Raw genomic sequence first — 27909 nt, 5'->3', positions numbered from 1 at the left:
GCCTCCTGTCAATTTTAACACAATCCCTATTATATTTACTCACCTTGAGAGTAATAGGCGTAAATCATGTCTACATAGCACATTGCTAGAACTGCACCACCTTCACCTAACTAGTGTGGATACCAATAGGTTATTAACAGCACAAACTTAAACATATGCCTGTAACGAGAGCACTTGTCTAGCGACCATGGCCGTATTCTGGCCTCACAGCTTCAGCTGTTTTACCCATATAGCTATGGACCTACTGCTATCACTGTTGTATAGATAACCATCACAAGAACTTGCTGCAATTACAGCTTTATTTGCTGTTTAAGTATGAACCTTTGAGAGAACACAAGAGGTAAGAGGCAAAACGGAGAGACAGAGAAAGAAACAGCAGTAGGGGTGTTAATTCACATGCAAGAGGAGATTAAACTGGGATGGTTAAAGCAGTCACATTGAAACACTCCACCCCATGCACTTCCCAAAGGTTAATGGCCATATAGCAGAGGTAGCTGATCAGGAACGTTTACTTGTTCAATTGCCACAGGTTGCAGCATCGAATAAAAACTGCACCAAATTAATTTGATATTCATGGCTGCCAACTGCAGAGATTTCCATGTGGTCACAGATGAAATAACTTCTCAGATACATGTCCGTATGGAGGACAGAAGTGGCAAACCACTTGTCTTAATCAGTAACCTATGTTTCTCTGGAGGATCAGTGATAATTAGGTCACAGAATGGGAGCTGTTATAGCTTCATCACTAAAGCAATGGTTTTACTGTGGAGTTGTTGAAGGCATAGCAAAAGACAAAAAGGGCAGAAAAAGAAAAAGGCTTGGCAATGAGGTTTATTAATAAAACCAGCAAATAAAACACATATTGGTGATTATCTGAAAAAGGTTTGGCAATGGGGTTTATTAATAAAAACAGATAGCAAATAAAAACAGAGGTGAAAAGGGAGAGTGAAGTGGACATAAAGTTCCACAGGTAAGTAAAATTATGGACAAAGTGATTGGAGAGTCTAAAACTAGTGGCAATGCTGAAATTCCAGCTTTGGGTTCCTGAAAGTGCTGATACCAGAGCTAGGGAGAGGTAACAGACAGCCCTACTGTAGGGTCCTCCCTGAAAAAATCCTCCTTGCTTTCTTTTTGTCACAAAGTTAGGTGGGCATTTCTTGGTGTGGAGACTCAAGGAGCTGGCACCGTCCTGGTTCTTGGTGCTGTTTGTATTGAGCAATGTTCCCCAGCAAAGATAACCCCCCGACAGGGCCATTACTTGCTCTTTTCAGAGTAACAGCGAAATATGACACATTTCAGAAAGCATCAGGTGCTTTGAAGGTAAACTGCCATACCTCTGTCTGGACCATGTTGATGCGACGAGACCGCAAGGCTTTGACACAGTTGTAGATATCCACAACACCTTCTCTTTCTGCCATATCTAACATGATATCAATCACAATATAACAACCTGTCCGTCCAGCACCAGCACTAAAAAGAATCAGTAAATACTGTTAGGAATAGCCCCATGAAAGCACCCACAAACATTATAAATCCGTCACTGAGAACATTTTTATAAAGTCATTCAGTTCTTTCATCACAACCACTATCTAATTTTTATCTTCTCTTCTTCCTTTCATAATGTCCTTTAAATGTTTTGATGTGCCCCAAAAAACCTATTTACATCAGATTTGATCCACTAAGAAAAGATTGTTTCCTCCTTTTATCACCCAGATCAATACTTAAGGTAAAAAAGAAAAGTTATTTAAACAGAAATCTGAAGGATGATTAAGTTCATGCCATTCAAAATATCACAGATCTTGTTTTCATTTAATAAGACCAAGGATGATTTCTAAGTGATATATTAGAGTAAGAAACTCAAGTCTATGTTTTAACAGCCAAGTTTTAAGCTGGTTCAGGCCACACATTTAACAGTATGCAGAAGAATCTCTCAATTTATTTTGGTTTTATATAAAGCTATAGACAGGTTTTGCACAGTGAATTCTTGAAATCTTTAAAGGCTGCATAACTTTTGTCTACAGAATGTAATTAAACATTTGACAGTGCTGAAAGAAAATTCTATTTGTCAAAGAAAAATGAATTTGTTGTTTGTCCGAACAACACAAACCTTGCAAAACTTGCACAGAAAAAACAACATTCTGTATCTGTTGCCATTAACCTCATACTATCTTCCTTCACCTACTTGTTTACTTTGATTCAAATTAATAATCTGTTTAAACATTATGTGCAACACCAAGCAATAAAAGCATCTGTAATTCTTGAATGCTGTCACAAAATTGTTGTAGGCTACCTAAAATGATAGCATGAAGTATCATATGATTTAGCTGGTGCAGAAAAAAGAAAATCTTTAGAATCTGGTTATTTCCAAACATTGCTGTAGACAGCCAAATCCTACTGCAAGGTGAACTAGGCAATTCAAAAAGGGAACAACAAAAACAAACCACTTCAAAATGATGGATGCTTCACAAGAGACTACTGTAAATAATCACATACACAGTTGTGGAAAAAATCGATCTACCTCTTCTGTACACACCTGCAATGGACAACAATAGGCCCTGCGCTGGGAGGGTTAGATAATTTGACTCTCCGTATAAAGGAAAGCAGGCCTGTGGCATTGTAAGGAACTCCATGATCTGGCCAGCCAGTGAAATGGAATTGTTTAACTTCACGGATTTCATTGTAGCCCCTCTGTAAAAGGCAAAAAAAAATTTTTAAAAATCTTAAAAATTTATGAAATTCAAAGTATTTCACAGACTAGATGTTGTCTGACTCAAATAATGATATCACAAAGACAGAATCTACATGCTGCTTCGTTTCACCAATTATTTAATGCAAAGACCATATGAAGCTTAAAAATAAAATATTATTAGGGCTTTGGGGTTTTTTTTGAAGTTCTTAATTTCTTTTTACCTTTGCCATTAAGTATGCTAGTTTTGCCTCATTAGATTTTTTCCCATGGACTTAGATGCAATTTGCATTGACTTTCAGAACTTTTGCTAATTAAGACCATAGTAAGTACAATGATTTACCCAAAGACCATAACTGTATCACATACACTGCATTCACAGGGTTTGTTCTTTGATTAAAGTGAGATTGACTTAGCAGCATTAAGGGCAGAGTGAATGGAGATGAATGACAGGTGTGACTCATAACTAGTACTAGAGCTCAGCTCAGAAGTGTGACTACAAAGAAAAGGTGACTGTTAGAGAGGGGAGGGTAGCAGTCAACATTTCTGGGGAAATTTGAAATCCCACAGTGCGATGCGTGTTTGGATAGTGCTGATGCAGTGCATTGCATCCACGGTGAGGTAAGGCTGCCTACACTGTGGACCTGCTAACCAGACAGAGATTTGATACTGCACAGGCACATGCACAAGCATACCCTCCTTCATATTCCTTGCTACCAGGGAACAGTATTTTACTAAGCCCTTTCAGAATGCACTTACCCTTCCCAGAGTGAAGGTCCTGACAACGTACTCTGCAAGGGGCTCCATCTCTACACAAGTCACTTTGAAATCCCCATAAACTTCTGTGTCGTCAGGCCAGTACTTGTAACACTTGACCTAAATATAAAATGGGAACACATTTTACACAAAAGGAAAAATAAAAGTTTGAGGATACGTTACTGCATGTACTGCATTACACTGCATTTATTTCCACAATGACCATGCACTCATGTGGCTTGTCACAGCTAATGGCTGTTCTGTCAAGTCACGCACTTGTTACAAGGAGTTTCCACTGCTTCACACGGTTGTACTTAGATGCCAAATTAATTCCTAAATGAGCATTTATATTCTTTTTAGTGCTGAGCTATGGAATACATTTCCGCTTATCTTAAACTGGGATGCATTTCATATCAGTAATCAAACTGTAGCAGGTAATCCCAGGTACTTTATATTACTCCCCAAGGGATGTGTTACTGCTAAACTGTAAATAATTTGCTGATTTCTAGCCACTGCTACAGAGGCACATTTACTCACTAGTCCACTTACTCTGTTCATCTGAGTGTCAATATACAAATCTATTTTGCTGAAATACGATTTTTGGATTTTCCACCACTCATGAATGCATCAGTCTTCTTTAGAAATTGGCTTTGGTCTTACACAACACCATAACTGCAACAATGTCTGGACCCTTTCCCCTCCTCTCAGGATGCAGGGCTGACCTTCACAAGACTCTTCTACATTCTGCTGACAATGTGTCTTAACGGCTTTCCTTTAGGCTCATAGCATTAAAACAAAACAAAAACTTACTCTCCCAACTTCCACTAAATTTGTGACCATCACAACACAAGCTGATTGCTCCTGCCATATCATTCTCCAAAAGTCATACACAGTCTCATGAACTGGACCTGTAAGAAAAAAATCCAGGTAATAATCTGCAAAAAAACCCCTGCAGTCAAAGCAAACACTAAAAGGAAAATTCAGTGCTCTTCAGAGCTGATACAAGTGAACACCTTTGTTCAAAGAAACCTTCAGGAAACCACATCACCATACCGTCACACCAGTTTCCAGACTATATTGTTATTTCTAACCAAAGCTGAATCTTCTCAGTTTAACTGAATTACCACTTGAAAGAAATTAATAGCAGTGTTCTACATAGCAAAACACCAGAAGTTGCAAGCTGCTTGAGAACTACAAGGACACAGCAACGTATCACTACCTCTAAGTTGCATTTCTAGATTTGTTTTACACTTGTTAAATATAATGTGTTGAGTGTGAGTTTCTTCAGATGTTCACTGAGGAGATACCACACCAGAGTAAAGTATTGGTCAGGAGGGTGGGTGCTACAAATTATATGCACTTACCATCAAGCTCCCAGCAAAGTGGCAAGTATGAGTAGGTGCTGAGCCAGAAACTTCCCACTGAAGGGTATTTAAACTAACTTAACTGCTTTTCTGTGAAGCAAATAAGGAGCACTTTTTTAAGCTTTGCCTCCTGCTCTGCTGCAGAGACAAGACACAGTCAGTTGAGTGACAGAGGCTTTTACCACGTTACAGTCATCTCAGAAACAGCTTCCTGACCACAGGCCAGCAGTAGTATAAACACTGCTGTACATCAAATGTCTGAAGACTCAACCATATTCCTTCATATGCTAGATTGAAGGGGCTGCATAAAAGCAGCAATAATTTTTTGTGTCCTTTACACAATATTATGTGCAAAGATTTACAAATATAGACTTAACTGCCACAGACCTGTTTAGACAGCACTTACTGTCTGTGCTCCTACTTTTATGTCCACATAAAAAAAAAAGTGGACAGAAATTTGAGCATCTTGCTTTAAAATAAGCTTTTAGTTTGTCTTTCCTGTGTGCAGCTACAATCAGCTGAGGGCACAAATAACAGGATATTTCCAGCCAGCTATCTGATTATACCCACAGTTCAAACAATGACACTTCTAAATCTAATTATTTTCACTTTCATTCATAGCCTCCGATATTTCAGTGCAATCTTAGTCTAACCTATTTGTTTTTCCTCATTGTGAAGAATTTTATCAGAAATACAACATGAATAATTTCCATAGAAATTCAATTTTCTCCTTTAACTCCCCTTTTTATTAGCAGGGTGTTATATGATAATGATTTCCCTCACTACTTCCTACAAAGAGGCTTTGTCCTTCTCTGGCCTTACTTTACTCAGATTTTCTGAGATAGCGCTTAATTTATCATGACTGTCTTCACTGTTTGTGTCCTGGACTAAATCCTAGACAGTAAAATAATACACTGTAATATGGAAAGAAAAATGCCTCAAGGCAGGTTGAAACTGTTCTCTTCCCTGTCCACATGCTTCTTTTCTCTATTCATCTTCATAATTGGAAATCATAGTAGTAGCTTCTGACTTTATCAGCTGAATTTATCACGGAAAGATTTGCTCAATAGCTAATTAACATGATAAATTAGTGCAATTTTGGCATTTATTCACAATCCACCTGAATATGCTATGTTAATTTACTATACCATAAGATGACAACTCACAATATTGGATATGCTTTACTTTCCTCTACTTCCATTTTACCGAAACACTGCTTCACACTACAGAGAACACTTGTTCAGTTTGATTAATGCTGGCAGATTCTTACCTTGGGTTGCAATGTAGTGACTTGGTCTCTGATATCCCTAAAACAGTAATATAAGTTGGTTTAAGTACCATATTACTAACAGAGAAGGGAATATAAAAGCATGAATCTACTACAGAATTCTTATCTCTAGACAATGTTTTCAGAACAAACCAATATTTAAGAGCAGCATGAAGCTCAAAAACCTGAAAAAATGGTTAATACTGAAAAGGTTCAAATGACAACAGATAAGATGAAAATAAGAATATCTGACTTGAACACACATTGTAGCATAACTGGAAAGAGTATTCTAGATGGGTCCCTTGGGCCTAAAAATTAGTCCTCTATTGACATTACCTCCCCAGATGAATACATCGGGGCATTTATTTAAAATTTAGTAAAAATTGCCTTTGCCATAAGATTATCTCAGTAGCTGATCTGCCTTCCCAACTTATCCAGTATGAAAAAATACACACCTTTTGTCTTATTTTAAATAGAGAATTATTTTAAGGCACAAAGAGGTATGTACCAGAGTCATAACTAATGGGGACAGAGCTGGACACTGTGTTGTGTGCACAGAACCAAGCTCCTACTGCAGTGGAATGTTCTGCAAAATATTCTGCACTACTGCACAAAACGTGCATCAGTTAGACTGGACATGATACACACAAGTATATACACATACATATGTATATATAGATACAGATAGATAGATAGATAGATAACCCTACACACCTAAGCCTTTCCAGTTAGCTGGGTCTATGCTATGCTAGCAGTACTCTACAGCATTAATCGGCTGCATACAAACTACAAGGCAAAGAGCTGCTGCTCTGGAGGAAATATCCAGGATATATTTTGACCAGCAACATTAGCTACAAAGAGGAAGGAAACTTTAGTCTAGCTGGTGAGAAGACAACACAGAATTTCACAATGTGCAAATGTTAAAGAAATTACTCCAATTACTTTCTAGGTTACAGTTTTATTAGTCCACTTATTTTAAGTATAGCATTGCACAGAAGCACAAGTCCTCAGGTTCCTGGTACTCACAAGATGCTACTAATGTGAAGGATTTCAATGTACCAAAATTTATATCCTTTTCCATGGACTGCTTCATTATCCTATCTAAAGTGAGAGCACCTTCCTCTGGTGCTTATGAAAAAATTTCTGAGTATCTTACCCTTGGCTTTACAAGAGACCAAGATTACATGAAATGACTAAAAATTTTCTCCTGGGGTCCTTCATATCAAGTCCTATTTTCAAATTACGAAAATGAAACCTGTGCTATACTGTTTTGTACTCAGTAATGCTTTCAAGAAGAAGGTAAAAGTGTCACTTTACAGTTGCAAACTGCCAGTTTTAACTTGTTGCTTTCCTGTCTGCTTATAATGAGATTCAATTCACTTCTAAAAAGGAGAAACAACATCCTCAAGGAACTAGAATTATTACAAATCTGGGAGAATTTCCTTGTTTAAGGCCCCAAGCAAAATATCATGGGCTTAACACTTCACAGAAATTGCCATGTTGTTAAAATATCAAAATAAAAAGACAGCAATATACCTGGAGCTAAATTTTTATATCCTGGAAAGTCAAAAGAGTCTTAAATAATTTATCAACTAATACTGGACAGGAAAAATTAGTAAGGTGCAATAGTAAAGAAAAGCAGCCAAGCCATGTGTTTTAAAAACTCTTTTACTAGCTATTCCAGTATCTTTTGATTTACTTTGGAATTACTTTGAATACAACAAATTGTTTATTCCTAAGGCATTCATCAGATAAAAGTTATATTTTGTTAATCAAGACACCTGGAAGGATTTGTTCAAATTCCCTGTTTGTATAACTTTTTTTCATTTATAACTTAATTTGTATTTTAATGAAAGTGTAGAATTTCAAACTTTAGAGGTTTTCTGCAGAAGCAAGCAAATTTCTGCGTTAACAGTTTTATATATATATATATTTGTGTATATACTTTGTAACACCTAAATTGTTACTAAAAACAAACAAACAAACAAACCCCCACAAAAGGCCATCATCCCTCCCTTTTTGCCAAACATATATTACAACTACTTCACAGGTACATTTTCAGACGAGTACAGTACAGCATACAATCCAGCTTCTCACATACAAATGGGAAGGGGAAAAGAAAAGCTAGTGGCTAAAATCATCATTAAAAAAAAAAGTGAACAGCAAATTCTCTTTAACTGAGAGGTTCACCTGACTTATCTATCAATATCTAATAAAATTTAGAACTATGTCACAAGGCTAAAATATCTTTTCAAAACAGGTACAAAAAATATTCACACAAAAGGAAATTTTTTAAAGGAACAGATGAGACAACTTAGATGAGGCATGCATAGTTATCGACTGATAAAAATAGAAGAGGAAAGTAATTAATAACAATATCTATATTAAATATTTACAATAGGATGCCGTTATTCACATATAGTGGTACTTACATCCCTGTACAGCCAAATCTACAGCCCAAACCAAAGTCAGATGTGAAAGAAAGCACAACAATGTCAGTGAGTACTAGGACGTAGAACAAGGAAAGTGTACATTTTGTTCTTAATAAAAGAAAGCTTTCAATAAATTTGTAGGCATAACATGCAATAATTTCACATAGAGAAGCTGGCAAGTTGAGAGGGAGAAAGCTGTGCAATCCACTCACATCTATGTAGTTGGCATTAATGTAATCTGAAGATGGATCATCTTCAACAGGTTGCAAAATCACCCTGGAGTGGTCATCTGTAAAAACCAAGTGGTTACAGTGCCTTTTTGAAGTGTGATTTTTAAGTAAGATACTACAGTAAGTCATCGAGAAAACCAAAATCAGCTGGCATAAGTGCCTCACAATTTACAATCCTTAAATAATAAGTGTTTACAGAGAACTACAAAGAACCATTATGTCTGAGGTCTCCAATTACTTCAAAAACACTCACTAATCTTCATTAAGTGTAGCTGGGAAGTATCACGCTGTTACATGTGGGTAAAAAGATACAAAGAAACCAGGTTACTTGCTCAAAGTCCCTTTGAACATCAGCTCCGCTGATGGTAATCTAGAAAACCAGAAGTCCTGATTACTGTTTCCTTATGTCCGACCCTAGATGGCTTCAGTTCATATTGAGACATTAAAGAAAACAAGGAAGTCACACATAGGGGTTAGCGGTGCACTTGGGATTCCATGAAGAAATAACTCTACCCATTCAGGGACTTCTCCAGTAGCTTCATTCCTGTGTGTTCAATTACATTTGTAAAATAATAACAAATTGCCAATTAATAGAATTCACATCCAAATGAGTGCTAGCTTGTCACTGTTATACGCTTACCACAGCTTTCACAAGAGAGATGCAAACGTGAAATTCAGCCTGAGTTATAAAAGGAAGAAAGTTGAACTGTGAAGGACAAAAAAAAAAAAAAGGTGGAAAAACCACTTGTCCTCCTTCTCCACTTGGGATTTTAAGCAGCTATGCCGCTGGAGACTTGTAAGGAGAGAGAACATGGCACAAGTAACACAAAACTACAGCTATCGCTCAAACCAAGGACACCGATACTCACATGCTATAATGTTTCCATAGCGGTTCTTTGTTCTGTTTTGATCCTTCTTAGCGACATCCCAAGAAGCTGACTGCCCCTCAAAGAAACTCTATAAATAAAAATGTTCCGAAAGAAAACATTCTGACCATTAATTTATCTCCAAACATAACAGTTTAAAAGACCTGCCCTACCATAAAGTAAGTTCAGCTTTGCTTGTCCGCTCTGGTCACCCAGGCAGTACCATGGTACAGAAATATATCTAGAGTAGACAGGAGTCTCTCTCCCTCTGACTGCTACAGGTCAATGGGCAATTCACTAAGGGACTCCAAAGGCATTTCAAATCCTGGCATCGCTGGAAGACTAAACTTGCTCAGACATCCTTGCTATGGAGGAGCAACAGTAAGCTGAGAAAGCACAGGGAGACCGGTCACCCTTCTTACAAGACACAGTAGTATATAACCTGTTTACTACAGCGTTACACTGCTTTCCTCATATTGCTCAGTAAAACGGCTTTTCTCCCTACAGAGCCATCAGGAAGCCTCCTCTGCCAATATTCATTGTTCATGCTGTTTTTCTTCATATCCCTCCTTCTAGCCACTGGCAAAATTATTCTACATTTTTGAACTCTTCTTAAGAATTTGACTCTCAGTAGTGATAGAAGCAGCTTTATTCCTCCTTGGCTTTTTCTTCATTGCCCGTAGATATTTTACAGCTGTTGCAGGTCTATGCTATTTTTTCCTTCAAGATGTTCTCTTATCCTGATCTGGGTAAGTTACTTTCAGAAAGTACACAGTAGCCATGGAAACAAAATTTGAATGCACGCTCAGAAGCCCAGGCCAGAGCAAAGATGTCATGTATGGTAACAGAAGAAGTAGTAAGTAGGAAAACATCTAATGTGGCATCAGGGACCACCCTCCCCCCCAGCAGTGGTTGACACTTGGTCTTAGCCCTGAAGTTAGGCAGAGCAGAACGAAGCATATTTAAGTAAAAGAGAGGAAAAGAGAATAATATTCTTTTAAAAACCAGACATTTATTTATTCCAGTTCTTATGTTACAGTAGAGAGAGCTGCAGAAAGGAGAGAAGGTTGAAAACTGAGTCAGAAGAGGTTACTTACTCAGAGAAAACTCATTTTAAACCTAGCTGTATTGCAAGTGACCTTGGCAGTACCATTCCCATTTTTACTGTCTGCCCTGCCTGATATTCTAATCCCAAAGAATCACAATAGATTCAGACCAGAAGCAAAAGGAATCTGTACTAATCTTCTACATCTAGTGCTGGGATTTTTTTGCTTCTACTTTAACATTGTAAGTAGACATGCTCAGTTCTAATTAGAACTTCAAGACATTATTACCCATGGCACGTCTTTACTGCTTCTCAGCTGGAGTTTAGTCCCACTATTGCCCTCCTGAGATGCTATAATAAATCATGACAGTGCTTCCTGTCAGTGCTTCTTGCAAAACCAACCATGTTAAATCTTTAACATAATACAGGAGATTTGCACTGAAGATGGCTCAGAAAGCTCACTAATTACTAATCACTAATAGCAAACTAATTACAATATTGTAACTAAAAAGCAGCAATAAAAGGGTGGCAACTTCTTACAATATGTCAAAAAGATTCAGCAGGCCATGTCTTCTTATACCCTAAGGAATACACCTTTTTTTTCCCAGGCTCAAACCATTGGACTCCATTCACTATTTCACTTTTGGGTTACATATACAGGAACCTTCTGCCTGCTTATTTTTGTCTGTTTTTCCCTTAAACCCATGACATTTAGTTGCATTCTTTTGCAATGCAGTGCAAACAAAGGGCTCTCCCTTTCAAAGGGATTTTTTCCTAGCAAAACCCCACTACTGAAGATCTCACCTCATACTCCTCTTTAAATCCATAGCTGTCAGAGGTCTTCATTAGGTTAATATGCTGCAGGAGATCAGCCACCCTGATGGCAGGGTGCAGTTGTCCAGTCTGGTATGGGGATTCTGTGCCTTCACAGAGGTAACGAGGGACATCCAGGAGCCGGCTGGACTCTGCTGTCACACTGTGATTTTCATCTGTACACACAAGAAATCAATGCATTAGATACCTGCGGAGCAGTAACACCTGCTGCCATACATATCACATCTATTTTCAACCTCTTCCTTCAAAAACATGTCTGATTTCTGAGAGTGCAAAGCGCTTTCTCACCAGCACATAAATACTGTGAAGTACATAAAGGAATTTAACTGCAAACACATTCAAAAGTTTGCAATTCTTCATCCTGCAATAAAGATGTCTGAAGGGCATTTTATTTGAAGCTACAAAACCTTATGACATTAATGCACTTGGGAACTCCAGCCTCTATCACCCAAAGTAACTTTTTTAATGGCTAATATGTATCAACAGAAATACTACACCTGGAACAATAAATTAGAATAACTCTGTAGTGGTATCAGCACATCATTTGTCTAAAACCAAGAAACAGTAAATTGATATCCCAGTAAAAAAGAGAAGCAATTATGCTACCACTTCAGAACACCACCTCCATTTAGAAGACGAATCAGCACTTCAGAGTGGTCATTTTAACTGAGGTCTTTTAGTAGACAAATGAAACTGTTGAGTATGCTGATTTCAGCCGCAGTTTTTGCTCTGTATAGACAAAGACCTCTCTAACGCCCTATGCTACACATCAATCCTCTTATCAAAACCAAATGTCAAACCTGCATGAAATGATCACATTTTGCCAATCCCTTCTGTTGAAATAGCTTTAAAAAAAAAATTAGAAATCAGCATTTCAAATGTATTTACAAGAGGAAGAAAAATTCTAATTGAAACCTTTTTGGGAAAGTAGCTACTGAAATGAGAAGTGGAAATCTCAGTGCAAATATCCCTCATTTTCCTTGCAAAGGATCCATATTAAGAAGTAAAACACTCCAGGAAAAAGGACACCCAAGGAGTGGATCTTCTAAAATTTCACCAAAATGCAAACCCCATTAATGCCTTCTGATATGAGGTCTCCTAGTAAGAAACCCAATTCTTTGAAGTGTCACACAAGTTGCTAATTTCAGGACATTTATGTCTCACTAAACTGCCTAATAATGTGAGTGACATGCAGCAGTCACTTTTAATTGTAGTGTTACCCATATTAAATCATACACATTTCAAACCACCTCAGAATTTGCAGTTTTCCCCATTCCTCACAGTATACTTACCAGTAATAGGCACTTTAACCCATTGAGGCAGCAAAAAACAACGAGTGAAAAGAACATGAGAAATTTATTTCAGGACTATATTAGAAAATGACTAAAAGAAAATGACATTAAAAGTTGTTAAAGCTTCACAATAGGTAACAGTGAAAGCCGTTTTAAAAATATAAGGGCCACATTATTATGCCATCAGTGTAACTTGAGAAAAGTAAAATTGTCATACTAACTTAGTGCTAATGTACACAGAATGGAGAGTAGCATTAATAACCTATACATGAAGAAAAAGAAACCTAGTACAGCTGCAAAGCAGTAAGAGCTTCATATAAAATAACATATTCTATAATTTAGAGGCTATAAAATTTTGCTCATCTCTACATAAAACAGAGAAAAACTGTTCTGTGATGCTCTATGCAAGGGCTATACGAGGGTGAATTAGGCCAAATGATCTAGTTCAAAAGGAACATGCTTACAGGTACACAACCCCTTCTACATATTGTGCCAAAAGCTTGTCTACTTCCTTCTGCTATTTCAGTCCATGCAGTTAAAAATCATTAGCTCTTCCAACTAGTATTGCTTTGCCTATACCAGGAGGCTATCATGCCCTTAACACCATTACTAGTATATGGAAGTGCATACAGGAACTGTTAACCTGTTCTTCAATTAATTCCTTGCCGTTACTGATCACAGCTGCTCATATTTGTGTCTGCCACAATGCAGTGCCAACACATTGACCTTTGGAATATGCTTATGGACTAAATGAGCTATTAGGTATAGCTTTACAAGTATCACCAGAGAGCACCTATGTAGCTTGTAAGTGCCTGAAATAAGGCTAAAAGAGACAAGAAGATCAAGAAGAATCTCAGAAGAACTTCAGGAAAAAACTAGTTTTCTGTAGTCCACTAATACAATTTTGGTAAGCATTCAGATTTACTAAGTCTAACCCTTTGCTCTTTCAGGCAATGGTGCTATTTCACTCATAAACTTCTGAAACAACATGGTTAGATTTCCTTGGGCTTAAAGTGGAAGGATCCAGCATCCAACTGCTCTGATAGTTATAAACTGTCTAGGACATTACTGTAGTCAAGAGAATGGCATCTGCAATGTTATCAGAAGGAAATGGGCAGAATATGGCTTTACAGATTTCCCACATGGCTGAGTAAACCTAGGTTGACAAAGACCAAACACTACTCACAAACAGGTATTTGTTCTCAGTCCCATAGGTCACCTTACACAAAGATTGGTTATACTTTCTATCAACATTTTTACCCAGTATTCGTATAATGGGATAGAAAATACCCAGCTCGCATAGGCAGAGGGCACAGATAAGGCACTACAAGCATGTCACAAGTCCAGGATCATATTCAAAGTTATCTCGATTATTTGGGAGATGATGCAAAAATCACATGGTGAATTAAACAGTGAATGCAACATACTGTGTGTAGAAAATATATCAAATATATAACTACAAAACGAAGTAATGGACTGGGTAATGATAACTGGGATTTCAACAGGTAACTCAATGCAGGACAGCAACATAAGCACAATAAAAAAGGACAAAATACAGTTCAGGTAGCAGAAGCACTACAAGTAGGGCATGAGGGTACCTATTCCACTCAGCTCAGCATCGAGACGACTTCTGAGAACTGTACCTGATTTGGGGTACCACAATTTAAAAATCTGTTCTATGAACTGGAAAGTGTTTAGAGGAAAAGAATGGCAAATTTAGAAAGCATCAGCTGCAAGACGACGAGTGAAAGATCTGGGCTTAACTCAACTATAAGAGAGACAACTGAGGACATGTAAGCCTTTTAATAGGTGAAAGACTCTTCTAAAAGGACAGGAGTGTGTCAGTTCTCCATATTTTCTGAGTCTCTCAGAAGGAAACGGCTCAATCAACAGCAATGAAGATTTAGTCTAGGTGAGTCTAGTTATGAAAAACTAGGTGTGAGCAATAATATACCCAGTAGTAACATCCAGACAGTAGTAACTGAGAAAACTGGGTCCCAAATAATACTCATATGGACCTGAATTTTATTTTTTTATCAATTGCCATAAAAAGTCTATATTATACCTATAATGACCCATCGCAAAACAGAGGAAGGATTAAATTGCCTCTAGGTCCCTTTAAGTTTTACTTCTAGGAATCTAATTTTCAACCTCAGTATATATATCAGGAAGTCCACTTCCTGATATTTGTTTTTTATCCTAAAATAAACTTAGTAACTGACTGAAACTAAATACTGCACATTTTGTTTATCAAACCAAGAACTCAGGTACAAATTACACTATTATCTTTGTATTTAAAAAAAACCCTCTAAAACATGTGTTCAGTGTCAGATGTGACATAGAAATCAGCATATGGCCACATCTGCTGTTCTTTTTAAGTAAGTACAAAGTTGAAAACCTGACAGGTTAAAATGAATTGAAATATGTAATTAACATAGGTGTAAAGGAATATTTGTACAGAACCTAGAAATGAAGTTGTTGTTTCTTCTAGGTATTATGGAAGTTTTTCCCTTTTCGATTTTTATTTTCATTCTTGTTAGTTAGAAAATTGAGCTTTGGGTGCCAAATAATGTTAATATGGACCTGAATTTTATTCTTACGTTATTTCTCAATAGAGTTCTAGTTTCACATGTTACTTCACCAGAACTCAGTTTGAATGCTCTGGGGAGAAAAAGTTTAGCATTTTCCATTTACCTATTTCCTCATTTACTCTTCAGTTAGCACTGACTAGGAATAACTTCCTAATGAGAATATAAAATAATCTTTATTCTAAAAGCAGCATCAGTTTAATTCTGAATTGCTAATCTGAATGTAGAGTTATTTTCTGACAACAGCATAGCTATCTTTTACATAAAACAAGCTGTTTCAATGTTCAGTCATGCAAGGAGATGAAACTCATGCAGGAATGGATAACGAAGGACTAGGGTCCTCACCTAACACAGCTGTCGGCACAAGTGGATCATTGGGCACTGTAGAAAAACAAAACTCATGAAGAAATATATTACCCTCAATTTGTGCATTTTTAAGAATAAAACCAATACACTTCAGAGTATAACCAAGTGATAACTAAACCCCATTCATTTTATTACAACATAAAAATAGAATGAATACACAGTTCCAGAATAAAAAAGGAATGAAAGGCAGTGATTTTGGACTTCAGAAATGTAATGATAAAGGCAAAGAGATTCTTACTGAAATGAAAGAAAGAAGACATTACATGCAATTTAGTTTCTGAAAGGGCTCCTCCTTTGCTATTGTTCTTTCGTTTCACAATAAAGGTTTGCTTTCATAGAACCAACTCCTTTCCTTTTAAACCCATCCTCTCATGTAATACCTGAATATCTCATCTCAAAATAAAATGGTATTTCTTTAAAGCTTTCCAGGTAATTTAAAAAAAAAAAAACACCAACCATATTTACAGTTAATAGGTTTTTTATGTGCAATACCAAAGATATTATTCTTAAGGCGTATAGGAAAATCACAGACACTTAGATGCAGATGTTGGAATAAACTCATAGAATTTTATCATTTGTTATCACAACAAATGACAGAACCGTGCAGAGACAAACGTGCTGTTTTGGACAGAAATGTCTGGAATACAGAGTTTGATTTTGCTCCAATTTGGAACAAAAATTTGAACTATCAAAATCTCTGTGACAAAATTGAGCTCCAGTTCTCAAGTAAATTGCCTAAAATCCTGGAAGCTTAGAGGGTTCTTTGCCTCAGCACAGACAATGGTGAGGAGAACTGAACCCTCCAACACCCAAAAAGAGCACATATTGAAGACACTGGAAAATTGCGATGCCAAAATTCTTTGCCAATCATGCAAGACAGCTGTGGTGGCTGGGACTCAGGGGCTCTTGGTGTCATGTCAGTCTATCTGGAAGGCTTCCCAAGTGCCTGGCAACTCTGGTTCTCTAACAGCCGTGAAGGTTCCTGATGGGTACTTTGCCTGCGATCCATCATAACTTAGTCCAAATCAAACTGTCTTTGCAAACCTGCCTCCACAAATTTTGATGACAATAAAACATCAAACTTTGGAGAATTTTAAAACAGTTCCAGCCAAAACTGTATAGAAAAACTCATAGGCTGATGCTGAACTCCCGTTTATAATTGGTTATGAGACACTTACAATGTTAGTACACTGCAGTTTGGTAAACTTTATTAAACTGAGCGATAATCCCCCCTCCAAAACCCATTTCCTTTATAACAATCAGGAAAGAACTGAAGAGCCTTAAGGGATGTATTTTGCTCAAGCATGGTAGGCAAGAGAAGGGAGATGGGAGTGCCATTCCCAAAAGATGTCAATTCAGAAGCAGCTCAGGCTGCTCAGATCTGTTTAAAGCCAAGCTGCAAGTCCATGTGGCCGTGAGAAGATCATGTTCTCACCAGCTTCATGGCAGAATTGCAACTCTTTGGTAACTTATACACTAGTTTTGAGATATTCACTGAGTCTACCAGTGGAGTATCTCACTTTTGTGCAAGGCACAGTGCAGATGCTGGGAGACAAGCATTCTGGGTATAGTAGCAGCTATAACCCAGACACTTAAAAGTCAGAAACCCAAACTGCCAAACTTTGTCAAAATGAGACAGTTGGCAAGTCTATAGAAAAGGAATACAAATACAGAGTAAATTTGCACATATATTAAGAAGCTTGTTCCTAAACTTCACAAACAGCATCGACAATTGTCAATGTTTCCTTCTGTTACAATGTCCTTACTGCCAAAAGAAAGAAATTAATTTGGACCTCATATTATTATTCATTACAGACATGGCATTACGCAGTAATATTTAATATGTTGGTATTAAACATCCCCATGAGGGAAAACTCAATTTCAGATTTTAATTGAGATATTCTACAAGTATAATATTTTTCTTAGAGCAAGTATCAACACATACTGAAAGTACACATAAATATTTAAATAATTGGCCACAGACCAATAAGGATAACATATGAACAGCCCTACTCAGCCTTTGGATTTACCAGTGTTCCTAGAAAACCTGGAGCTTACAACAATTTTCCTTAAAAGGTAGAATTGTTTTCCATGTTTCTTATATTCACCTATACTCCAGAGTATCTATCACTGTTGTACTTACATCTGGGGCTGAAGTTGTGAGAGTCCATAAACGTGATTGAAAGGGGATCCTCTGCATGCAGGGTGCTCTGGTCAGCATAACTCCTATCCATAGCATTCACCATGTGTGTCATCTCCTGGCGGGTGGTCCCCATGGCATCCTTGCGCTTCTTTGCGAGTTTGCTGCCCAGCCAAAAAAAAAAAACCAAACCCAAACCACCTTAATATTGCATGAACACTGATGTCTACAGCAGTCATTATCTATAATCCTGAGTGACTGAAAAGTTTGGCTGATATTCCTGTGTACAACTTTTCCAGCATAAAGTTGATAAACTATGCACCCTGCTATGAAAGAGTCATGACCGTGTGTTTTGTGTACACACACAAATGCAGTAATGGAAGTGTTAACTTCTGTACCCTGGTAATATTTTATTTTCCTGTGGAGTAATTACACTAATATAAACAAATTAGAGAATATAATTACATTTTAACTGAAATGATAAATAAGAAGCATCTGTGCATGCAGTTTTATCAACCATCTCCATTTAAATCGGTGGTTTGATTTTATAAATGGATAATTCATTCCCCTTGCTTGCCTTGTTGGGAAGAAATTATTTAACCTTCTAAATAACTTTGTTAGTAAACCCCCCTATAAAATAACAAAAGAGACATAATTTTTCAATATGGATTCATATTTCTTTTTATTTTACAGGTTGTTCTTCCCGTTCAGGACAGAAGATATAACATGATACCACACTTTGTTCCTGATACTGAATGCTGGTTCTTTAAAAAACAAACAAAATATCCTTCATCACTCTACTCTTTCATGCAGTTTGGGAACATCTTAAATTTTAACATTGACAGTCTTACACTCTGAATCTGACACCATTAAGCAGCAACCAAACCCCCCAAACTAACAGCCAATGCCTTAAAGCATATGCTTCAGAAATATCTCTCAATTATTTCCTTTTGAAGAAGAACTGCAACTGATTTTCACTGTCTCCAGAAGTCAGACGGAAGCAGATGATATAATTTAATTATCACTTAAAGCCTACTACTCTTAAAGCATAAGTGAGAAGTACATAGAGCAGCATGAAATACACCTTGGTTCTGCAGGAACCTTTGACATACATTAGACTGTTCTGAAACCTCCCTATTTTCATCTGAAGCTCTGGCTGCAATCTAATAGGTAGTCAACCTGCTTATCTGGATAAATCCGACACCAGGTGGGAGACAATCACTGAAAATATTGAGTTCTTGAAAATGTATGTTTAAGACATAGCTTAGCTTCACAATCTTTTCCTTCATAAAATATCACCAAATATCCTGTTAACTCTTTAGACAGTATTTATCTTACATTCTCTGACTTAAAACCTGATTGCTCTTCCTCTATCTTCCAATCACTTTTAATATTCTGGGCCACACTCTAACAGAAGACAAAAAGAATTAGTGTAAATTATCCATCCATTTACTTCTCAAGTCCTAGGAACATCCACCAGAAAAGACCTGCACCACTCTCCAGGACAGGAAGCACTTCATGTTTTCGTGTATTTAAGAAAATGTCCAATAGATGATTGTTTCTTAAGTTAATATCCTTGGTTCACAATAAGGGGCCACAAAGTAGGATATAGATGGAGAAATCACTCCTGAGAATAACAAAGATTCTTTCACTGATCAGATTCATCTCCTTATTTTGTTCCCTCTTTTCCCTCTCTCCCCATGTTATTTTCCCCATTTACAGATAGACTGGTTCAAAAATTACTACTTAGTAACCACATTGCTACAAAAATCCCAAAGATGGTCTCTAAACCTATCATTTTTTTCATCAAACCCTTGAGGTGTACATGAGGGTACATGAGGGAACAACACCAGTTGTTCAGTGAAAGCTAAATAAAAAACCCAACAATGACATTTAGATGCCCCCTCTAAAATTCTTGATTTTATACATTTACTCCACACATTCCTATTTACTTAAGAGAAGTTGGTTTCAGTGATACTCTGGTCGAACAAATGAAGACCATTAGAATTTCCAGAAGTGAAACTGCCTGAGGTTTATAACTGGTTCCCAGTACTACCAAAGCTTTCACAAAAGTGGCATTTCTAGTTCAGACTGTTTTTTCAAGTTTCAAAGCCTTTCAGATAGTCTCTGTACACTGAAGATCGCCTTTTTCTAACGCCATCTCAGAAATGTAACAAAAAGACTATTATATCTCATCTCTCGACTATATTAAGCCCCTCTTTGAAGCATCACTTTTTAACAAAACTTGATAGCTATGCTAAATAAATCAACAGCTATTAAGGCTTTCAAGTTATTAGCTTATTACAGTAGCTACTTTCTAATTCTTATGCCCTGCTTTTAACTCCTAAAAAGGCCTATTGTGTTGCAGCACCGCAACCCAAAGCTGCTGGGAAATGGGAGGACAGCTTTATTGTTCAACAGCTCCTGGCTCCCTCGGGTTTGACTTCTTTTTCCTTTCGTTTTTTACCTTCCCTCACTCAGCTAAAGGCACATGCAATCTATGCTTCACAATAGTTAAGCAAATCGTTAGGTTAAAGTACTTGAGGCTGACAGAAAGCGTAAATGAGTCTCATTATCTGCTAAAGGATCCAGTTGGGTGAAACTGTGCAGGTGGGTGTTTCAGTGGGAGCTGGAGGGAAGTGCTCCATCATAGGATGAAACTGTGCGGTTAATTATCTTGAGCTGAAACAATTGTTATTTAACAAGGAAATTATAATTTGTCAAAATAAACCAGAGAATGGCAGTTGGCTAAACTAGCTTAGGGGTTGGGTTTTCTTATTTTTTTATTTATTTTTAAGTTTGTTTAAAGGAGCCAACTAATCTGCTTAAAAATGTGGAAGAGCATCATTACGAGACACCACCAGTTTATCAAAGCACTTGAGTGCATTTTTAGACCCTCTCTTAACTCAAGGGCATTTATTTAAAATTACGAATGTGTGTAACTGCTTTGCTCAATCACAGACAAAACTTCTGCAGCCCTTACAAAAACTCATTTGGTAAACATGTATTTAAAAAAGTCAATTTTGCTTCAGTGAAGCAAAACTTTATGTAAACCAATGTCATAAAGTGAGATCCACACTTTAAAATGTGTATGCAAAGCACCTCACAAGCAATAAACACAGAGCATTTCACAAAAAATATTTCTGTAAAGCAAGAAAAGAGTTTGGTACCGCAGAGGCAGACATGTTGTTCTGCCATTGGTAGGGCATAGACCTATTTAGAAAAGTTTGGCATCTGCCTATGATCTGTGTAGGAAAATTGGTGCACAGGATCACTACTCATCTGATATGTTAAGAATGAACGATTTTTGATTTACAAGCACAGTTCTCTAGCTAGGAAATGGGAAAAGAGGTTTTTTCTTTAGTGTTATGTGTCTCTGTGAATCGTAATGCAAATTAAATTATGATTACAATAAACTGAAATGATAGTTATGGGAAAAACTGTAGCAAAAAGTGAAAGTCTCAATATACAGTCAGAAATACAATATCCCTTTAAAAAAAAAAAAAACCCACAAACCAGGCAAGAATACCAGGAACAAGGATACAAGCAGCCTTTCAATCCTGAGAATAAAGAAAGGTAACTTTTGATAAAACTTTAGGAAAATTATAGAGACTGTTTTTCTTTTTTAAAAAGGGATACTGCATCTTTAAAACATGTAAAATAGTAAGTCACCCGTATTCTACTTACAGATAGTAGGAGTAAGAATAGTAGCTCCTCCTGGCAAGCAAATCACAGACAGTGGAAAAAGAGAAGCAATGGTGAATGAAAAGCGTGACTCTGTCACATCCAATAAAGCAGAGAAATGTGCGTTTAAAAAAAAAATTGGAAAATTCATGTTTCTTTGGTTAGCATTTCAACTTGCTCATGCACAAACTAGCCTTACTTTGCCATGCAATTAAAAAAAAAAAACACACTAGCGTATAAAAATGATTTGTTTTTAGAAAGATCACTTGAGAAAATTACATGCTGAAATTTCATCTATTGCCAAAAATTTTGAAAATTAAATGGATTGTGTATTTTCAACATGCAGTTCAGCATAATATAATGATTACCACCTAGATGTCATGACAAATGAACAGCTGTGTACAAATCTTGTGCAGTAAATAGGTTTTTTACTTTTCAGTTACAAAAATTAAAGATTCCATTAATAAATACATTTAATCGGAAAACAAATTTCATGTCATTCCTTTTAACATCTTTATTGAGTACACAGGTGTATACATATATGTTTGTATACATACTATATGTAGCTATATGAGTACACACATCTTAAAGAATGCACGTTCACAACAGATATGTGTGTACTGACATATATACCACACATTTCCTGAATGCAAACATATGCTTTCTATTTTAAAATCTTACAGTTGGAAATGCTGATGTAGTCATGCTAAGCATTAAAAACATGGAAGGTAAACAAATGGAAGGAAATGAAGGACATTTGGAAATAGTCCAACAATGACTGAAAATAAAAATGGCATTGCTTATTAAAGATGCAGTATCCCTTTTCTTAGCTGGTTTGATTACTCCAGTAAAACTCTTTAAGAGCTGTTAAGAGCTTCATTCCAGAAAACTTTAAACCAATTTGTACAGAATAATCAGGCAAAGCCTAAAACATCTCAAGCTCATGAATAAAACTGCTTAGTACTCCATTTTTCAGTAAAGTGTAATGCTGCAGTTAACCAGTTTGAGATAGCGATGGCTGTGTATACAACTTAAGAAATCAATGACAATGCAGAAACCATTGTTTTATTGACTTTTCAGTGTAATAAGTAAGTTCCAGTCAATTCAGGTACCAAAAGGGATACTACATATGGATCACTGAATATGTATTCTACAGAAGATGATTTGAATGGATTTGGTTTTCAGTCCCACCACAACTAAGTGTCTTGATGTACGTGTGAATGTGTCGGGGTTTTTACAGCTATTCCTGGCTTCATGATATGAATTGACCTGATTCACTAGATGGACTGAATTAACTCAAGTATACAAAGGTTTTCTACGCTTTTTGCAAAAGAACTTGACTAAAGCTGGTATTAAAAAAACCCTGCCCACTTTCCCTCGGGCGGGGGGGAAACGGGTGAATGGCACACCTATAACATACACGATACACAATCAATTAAACTATCATGATGAAAAATTGCCAAATATAAAATATCCATTAAACAGGTTAATTTCTCACCTATTTTGAATACAAAATAGTACAGAAATTTAGAAATGTTATGTGCTTTAGAATGATGATCAAGTGTCATTCCTAAGAGGGTACTGCCTTTACAGGTTCAGAGGAAGGAAGGGGGAAATTTTAAAATATTGTTTCACGGACATAATTAACTTGCGTTCATCAAACAATTCAACAGTGAAAGTACGAGTCTAAAAGGACTCTGAATGCAAGAGGTAAAAAGGATAGGAAAAATGCACACATTGAATTTTAGGCCTTTTTGTTTGTTTGTATTTTGTTACTTGAAAAACTAGCCAATCCCATCTGGAAGTGTCTGACATTATACAGTGGTACGCGGTCTCTCTCCCTCTCTCACACACACGCGAGCACACACACAGTTTTCTATTAAACATAAGGGGAACACTGCATCACGCACATACCCTGCAATAAAGCTATAAAATATAATTCTTTTCCTAAAAGCTGAAAAACAACATTGTGTTTGTTTTTAAAAAGATGAAGTTGTGTAAATAAAATAAATTGGCTGACTGTATGTCATTTTTGCATATGATGAGTTGGACCTTTTGCATATGTGTTAATTCTCAACCACAGAGGTAAACAACAGAGAAAAGTAAAAGCACTTTTGGGAAAAATCACATATGTAGCTAACTAACACAGAACACTATAAGCATACCTAATGTTTCTAATGCAGACGTTTCTTCTCCAAGTTATATATCTCCAGGGATAATTGTAAGGAGGCAATAAATTAAAAAAATCTAATGCAAACCAGTAATTATAACATATAGAATGATCTTAGGTACAGTTTTAATCTTTTTTCTTAATCTTTAGAAGTAATAGCAAGCTGGATTTCAGAAGAACAGTCACAAAATTTACAAATATACTTTGCATTAAGACTTCTGCAAAAGGCAAGGGAACACAATGCACACACCACTGGAAGACAAAGGTCTTGTTCCACCCAAGAGAAATCCGCTTATGCCCTGTGAAGGGGACCTGCTAGGTAGGGAGTACACAGAAAGAGAGGAATTGGTTTCCATGCTATAACTACAGATTTATAGAGCGATGTTATGAACTTTTATGCCAGGTTAAAAGAGTTGCAACTACTGGGAAGTTGAGACTTGAAATACTGACCGAGCAATAGGGTAGCACAATTTACTATAGGTAGGAGCATTTGGATGCGGAGTTAGATTGTACAGTGTCAGAAGATGGCGATATTGCTTACTGTCTAAGAAAGCACTGAAAAAATCAGATTTCATTCAAATTAATACACTTTAAAACAATTTCATGCACCAAGGACTTGCTAGATAATTTTAGTGATGTGGTATGACTTTTAAGAAAAACTCCAGGTTTACAAGAGCATAAATAGAGGTATAAAATTACATTATTTTGCAAGCTGGATAACATACAGATACAAATAACTCATTAGAGCTGGGTATAGAAAATAAAATTCATTAGGTGATTATAACATGAAAACCACAGTAAATTGTTCTTTTTTTAACTTTGATTTAAAAAAAAAAAAAAAAGGTTCCATGAATTTCAATTCCAACTATTCTCATATTCTGTACATTCCTCCAACTGCAACTTAAAACTACTTGGAAATAAATAAGTATGAGAAAATGAATAACTATTGGATCTCAAATATAAAGATATCCTCTCTTTAAATCCATCATAAGAATCACAGCAAACTCAATAGGAAACACAAAGAACTCATCAAAATGCTGATATGAGCTACTGGTTCTGAAACTTTTTTTTTTTGAAGACCTGTAAATAATACCCATTTAGTTATTGTTTGATATGGAGGGGAAAAAAAAAGAAGAATCAGCACAAATAATTTTCTTACCTTTTTTTGACGATCAATATGACAACAAGGAGAAGTAGGATGAATACCAGAATTCCAGCACTTATTCCTGCTATTTTCACCACTCGATCTGTTTGTTTAGCTGGATCTGGAATCACCTCAGGTTCTTCTGTTGCTGCTGCTAAATGAATTAAAAAAGAAGTTGCTTAAATGTGTAAGCACTAGAGACAAGATCAACATAATTGGTGATAATTTCCAAATATGTGTGTTTTTTAACACAGTAGCCAGAATATAGATACATTCATCATGTGTTTATATGTCTACACATATGTATATAGGCACACTATAAATTTCAATCTACATGCCATACATTTGCAACAACAAGTATATGACTATATATATGTGTATACAGGTGCATATATATACATACATATAAAAAACTTCATGGATCCAGAAGTGTATATGCCTCTGGATTTCCAAACAAGTTACTGTATTATTACAAATCAGAAGACAAAGCAGAAATAATCTATCAACTAAATCACTGTTACTTCCTTTAATGTTGTTTTTTCAGTTATTAAATGTGGATTATTTAGCATTGACTACTGAGATTACATTAATTCACAAGCAGTAAATTAAACTCTCTTTTCCAAGCTGCAGCCAGCACCCCTAACTCCAGTCCTTCTCTCCTTCACCCAGTTTCAGTCCACCTTTGCATATTAATTCACCTTACAGCATCTAGCCTGCAATATGCATTCTACTGGGAATTTGGATTCTCCAAATAAGGTCACCCACAAAGCCAAGCCTAAAGTCAGCAGTAGTTTTATTTCTGTTTATAGGCTGTGAGAAAAGAAAAACTGCTGTTCTACACAGAGATGAAACCATTCTGTAACACAGCTGAGCTTGCTGAGGCCACAGGTTATAGCAGAGAGGAAAACAGAATATATGTGAAAGTGCACAGCCATTCAGTCTGCACCTCTTTGCATCAGAGCCTGGTGTACAAAGGATCAGGAACGTGGGATTTTCCAGCCTGTCAAAAATATCAAAAAATATAAATAGGTTTCAGCCAGGGGTAAAATCCCATGAGGCGTTTACTTGTAAAATAGGAAACAGCTCTTCAGTTCTCTAGTTCTTACTTTCTAAGGCTGTGGCTCAGCACTTCGCCTTTCACCTGTTCACAAGCACAGATGGGTACATGTGCTTTTTCTCTCTCTGCCCCTTCTTTCACTCTCCACCCAGCATGCAGCAGGTGCCACTTAACCTCTCCCCCCTCACAGCAGCTGCACATGGAGTAGTTACAACCTGTTGGTATCATCATGCCTATGTCATTACACAGAAAATGTCCTTTACTCTGAAACCAGAACCCGTCTCAACAGACCACCAAAACAAGCAGAACAAAAAATAAGGTAAAGCCACATCACAGGAAGACTACTGCTGCCCTGAAAATCTGCTCCACAGGCCTTTCAGAAAGCCAGTGTAGTCAGTACCAGCAATAACTGGTATCTAATACTTTTTAGTTTTAACCATGTTATTCTGACCATTTCTATTCAGGTTCCATACGCAGGAACCCATAGTATCTTTTGAGGGATGGATCATGCTGTTGTTTAAAATCACTCTATTACTTGTTTCTGTAACCTTCATCTCAGCAGTATCTGACCCACTTACAAACAACTTACCCTCAGAACAACCTTCTGAGTTAGGAATGTGCTCTCTTTCAGACACCTCTGCGAGAGCTAGACAGACAGAGAGAGATCTGGCAGTGCTTTAATCATAAAACATAATCATCATCATCATAAGACTTCATCATCATAATCATCTCTCTCCCCTACAGCTTGAACTCTGCCTGCTGAGAAATACTAAATGCTTTCTCCTTTGCGTAAATACATGCTTGTACGCATACTTGCATACATAACCTGTGTGAACTTAATACTGTATTTTGTTGTATTATGTGTGTTGTTGAGGCGTCAAGGGTAAGAGTCAGGATCAGGTAAGTGGTGTCTGCATGTGTAGCTGCATGCATAGAACACATACACACAAGCTAGAATTAACGCTGGACACGCATATGATGCTGTCTAAGAAAGGAAATGAGGGGCATGACTTTTGAGGTGGAACTGAAAGAAGGCGTTTGAAATTCTCAATGGTTAAAATGAATCAACTCCCAGACTACTATTAGCTGGGCTGGATGTGACAAATATAAATGAACATTTGCTGAGCAGTAGAGCCAAAAGGCCAACCGGTAGAGTCAAAAGCCCAATCAAAGCTAAAATACAGATGGCTGTATATGGCAAGGAGAAAACTGCTCATGTTTGCTGTATAGGGTACTGAAACCCGGCAAGGTCATAGGAAGGGTAGAGAGGGGAGCATGCAGGAGTAGGATAGTCACTGTGTCTGGAATTGCCATGAGTACAACGCAAGCACACCTGTGTAGGTCTGACCTTGCAAAGGTAAGAGCTACTCAAGCTGCAAAATAACTAAAGCTTGCACAAGAGATTTAGTTCTGTAGATGGAGATTTAAGGCCAGGTCTTTGAGAGATTTCAAAATATGAATCACAAGGATTGGATGTGACCTGAAGATGCATTTCAAAGCTGAAGGCTCAAAAATACATCCAAAAGTACAGGCTTTGAGCTTTCATCTCACTCTTCCCTGCAGAAAGATAGAGCAAACTGCAGTATAGGTGCTTCCTACTGTTTGTCCACTTATAATGTAATTTCGTTCAGAACAGTTACTTTAAAAAAACAACTATACACTTCTCAGAAAATCTGAAGGAAAGGTTACTGAGGGAGTTTACCTATTCACCTAACTTTGGCACTATTGTTTCACTATATATTCTATAAGAAATTATTGAGTTTGGATTATCAGTAACTGCTCAAAATGTAGATCTCTGACCAAGTGTTTCACTGTTATTTTTCCAACAACAGTGGAAAGCCAGGATGATATCAACTGTTTGCCTATTTATTCTGGTTTCCTTACATTAAGGGGTTTGAAGTAAGAGACAGTAACTCATTCCATGAACTTTAATGCTGCTTACGAGACAAAGCTGGTGCCCAGTAGAAACATACCACAGACTCCTAAAT

At 36.9% G+C, this 27909-nt stretch overlaps 1 protein-coding gene across 1 annotated transcript in view; it reads right to left on the bottom strand.

Moving 5' to 3' along the window:
• The window catches only part of PTPRK (protein tyrosine phosphatase, receptor type, K), a gene marked incomplete at its 5' end in the record, with an annotated part of 37262 nt that extends 12244 nt beyond the window's left edge, over nt 1–25018 (bottom strand). Inside the window, 13 exons of the mRNA XM_010016182.1 lie at nt 1335–1470; nt 2534–2688; nt 3446–3562; nt 4253–4350; nt 6077–6113; nt 8506–8523; nt 8718–8794; nt 9605–9692; nt 11451–11635; nt 12773–12784; nt 15706–15741; nt 17870–18030; nt 24880–25018. Of these exons, the coding sequence (XP_010014484.1) occupies nt 1335–1470; nt 2534–2688; nt 3446–3562; nt 4253–4350; nt 6077–6113; nt 8506–8523; nt 8718–8794; nt 9605–9692; nt 11451–11635; nt 12773–12784; nt 15706–15741; nt 17870–18030; nt 24880–25018 (1259 nt within the window). The remainder of the gene's footprint in view (nt 1–1334; nt 1471–2533; nt 2689–3445; nt 3563–4252; nt 4351–6076; nt 6114–8505; nt 8524–8717; nt 8795–9604; nt 9693–11450; nt 11636–12772; nt 12785–15705; nt 15742–17869; nt 18031–24879) is intronic.
• Between the last annotated feature and the right edge of the window lie 2891 nt (nt 25019–27909).

The sequence above is a fragment of the Nestor notabilis genome, unplaced genomic scaffold, assembly GCF_000696875.1.
Source record: "Nestor notabilis isolate BGI_N333 unplaced genomic scaffold, ASM69687v1 scaffold33186, whole genome shotgun sequence".
Taxonomy (NCBI): domain Eukaryota; kingdom Metazoa; phylum Chordata; class Aves; order Psittaciformes; family Psittacidae; genus Nestor; species Nestor notabilis.
The sequence above is the reverse complement of the archived record's forward strand: the minus strand, read 5'-3'. Positions and strand labels throughout refer to the sequence as shown.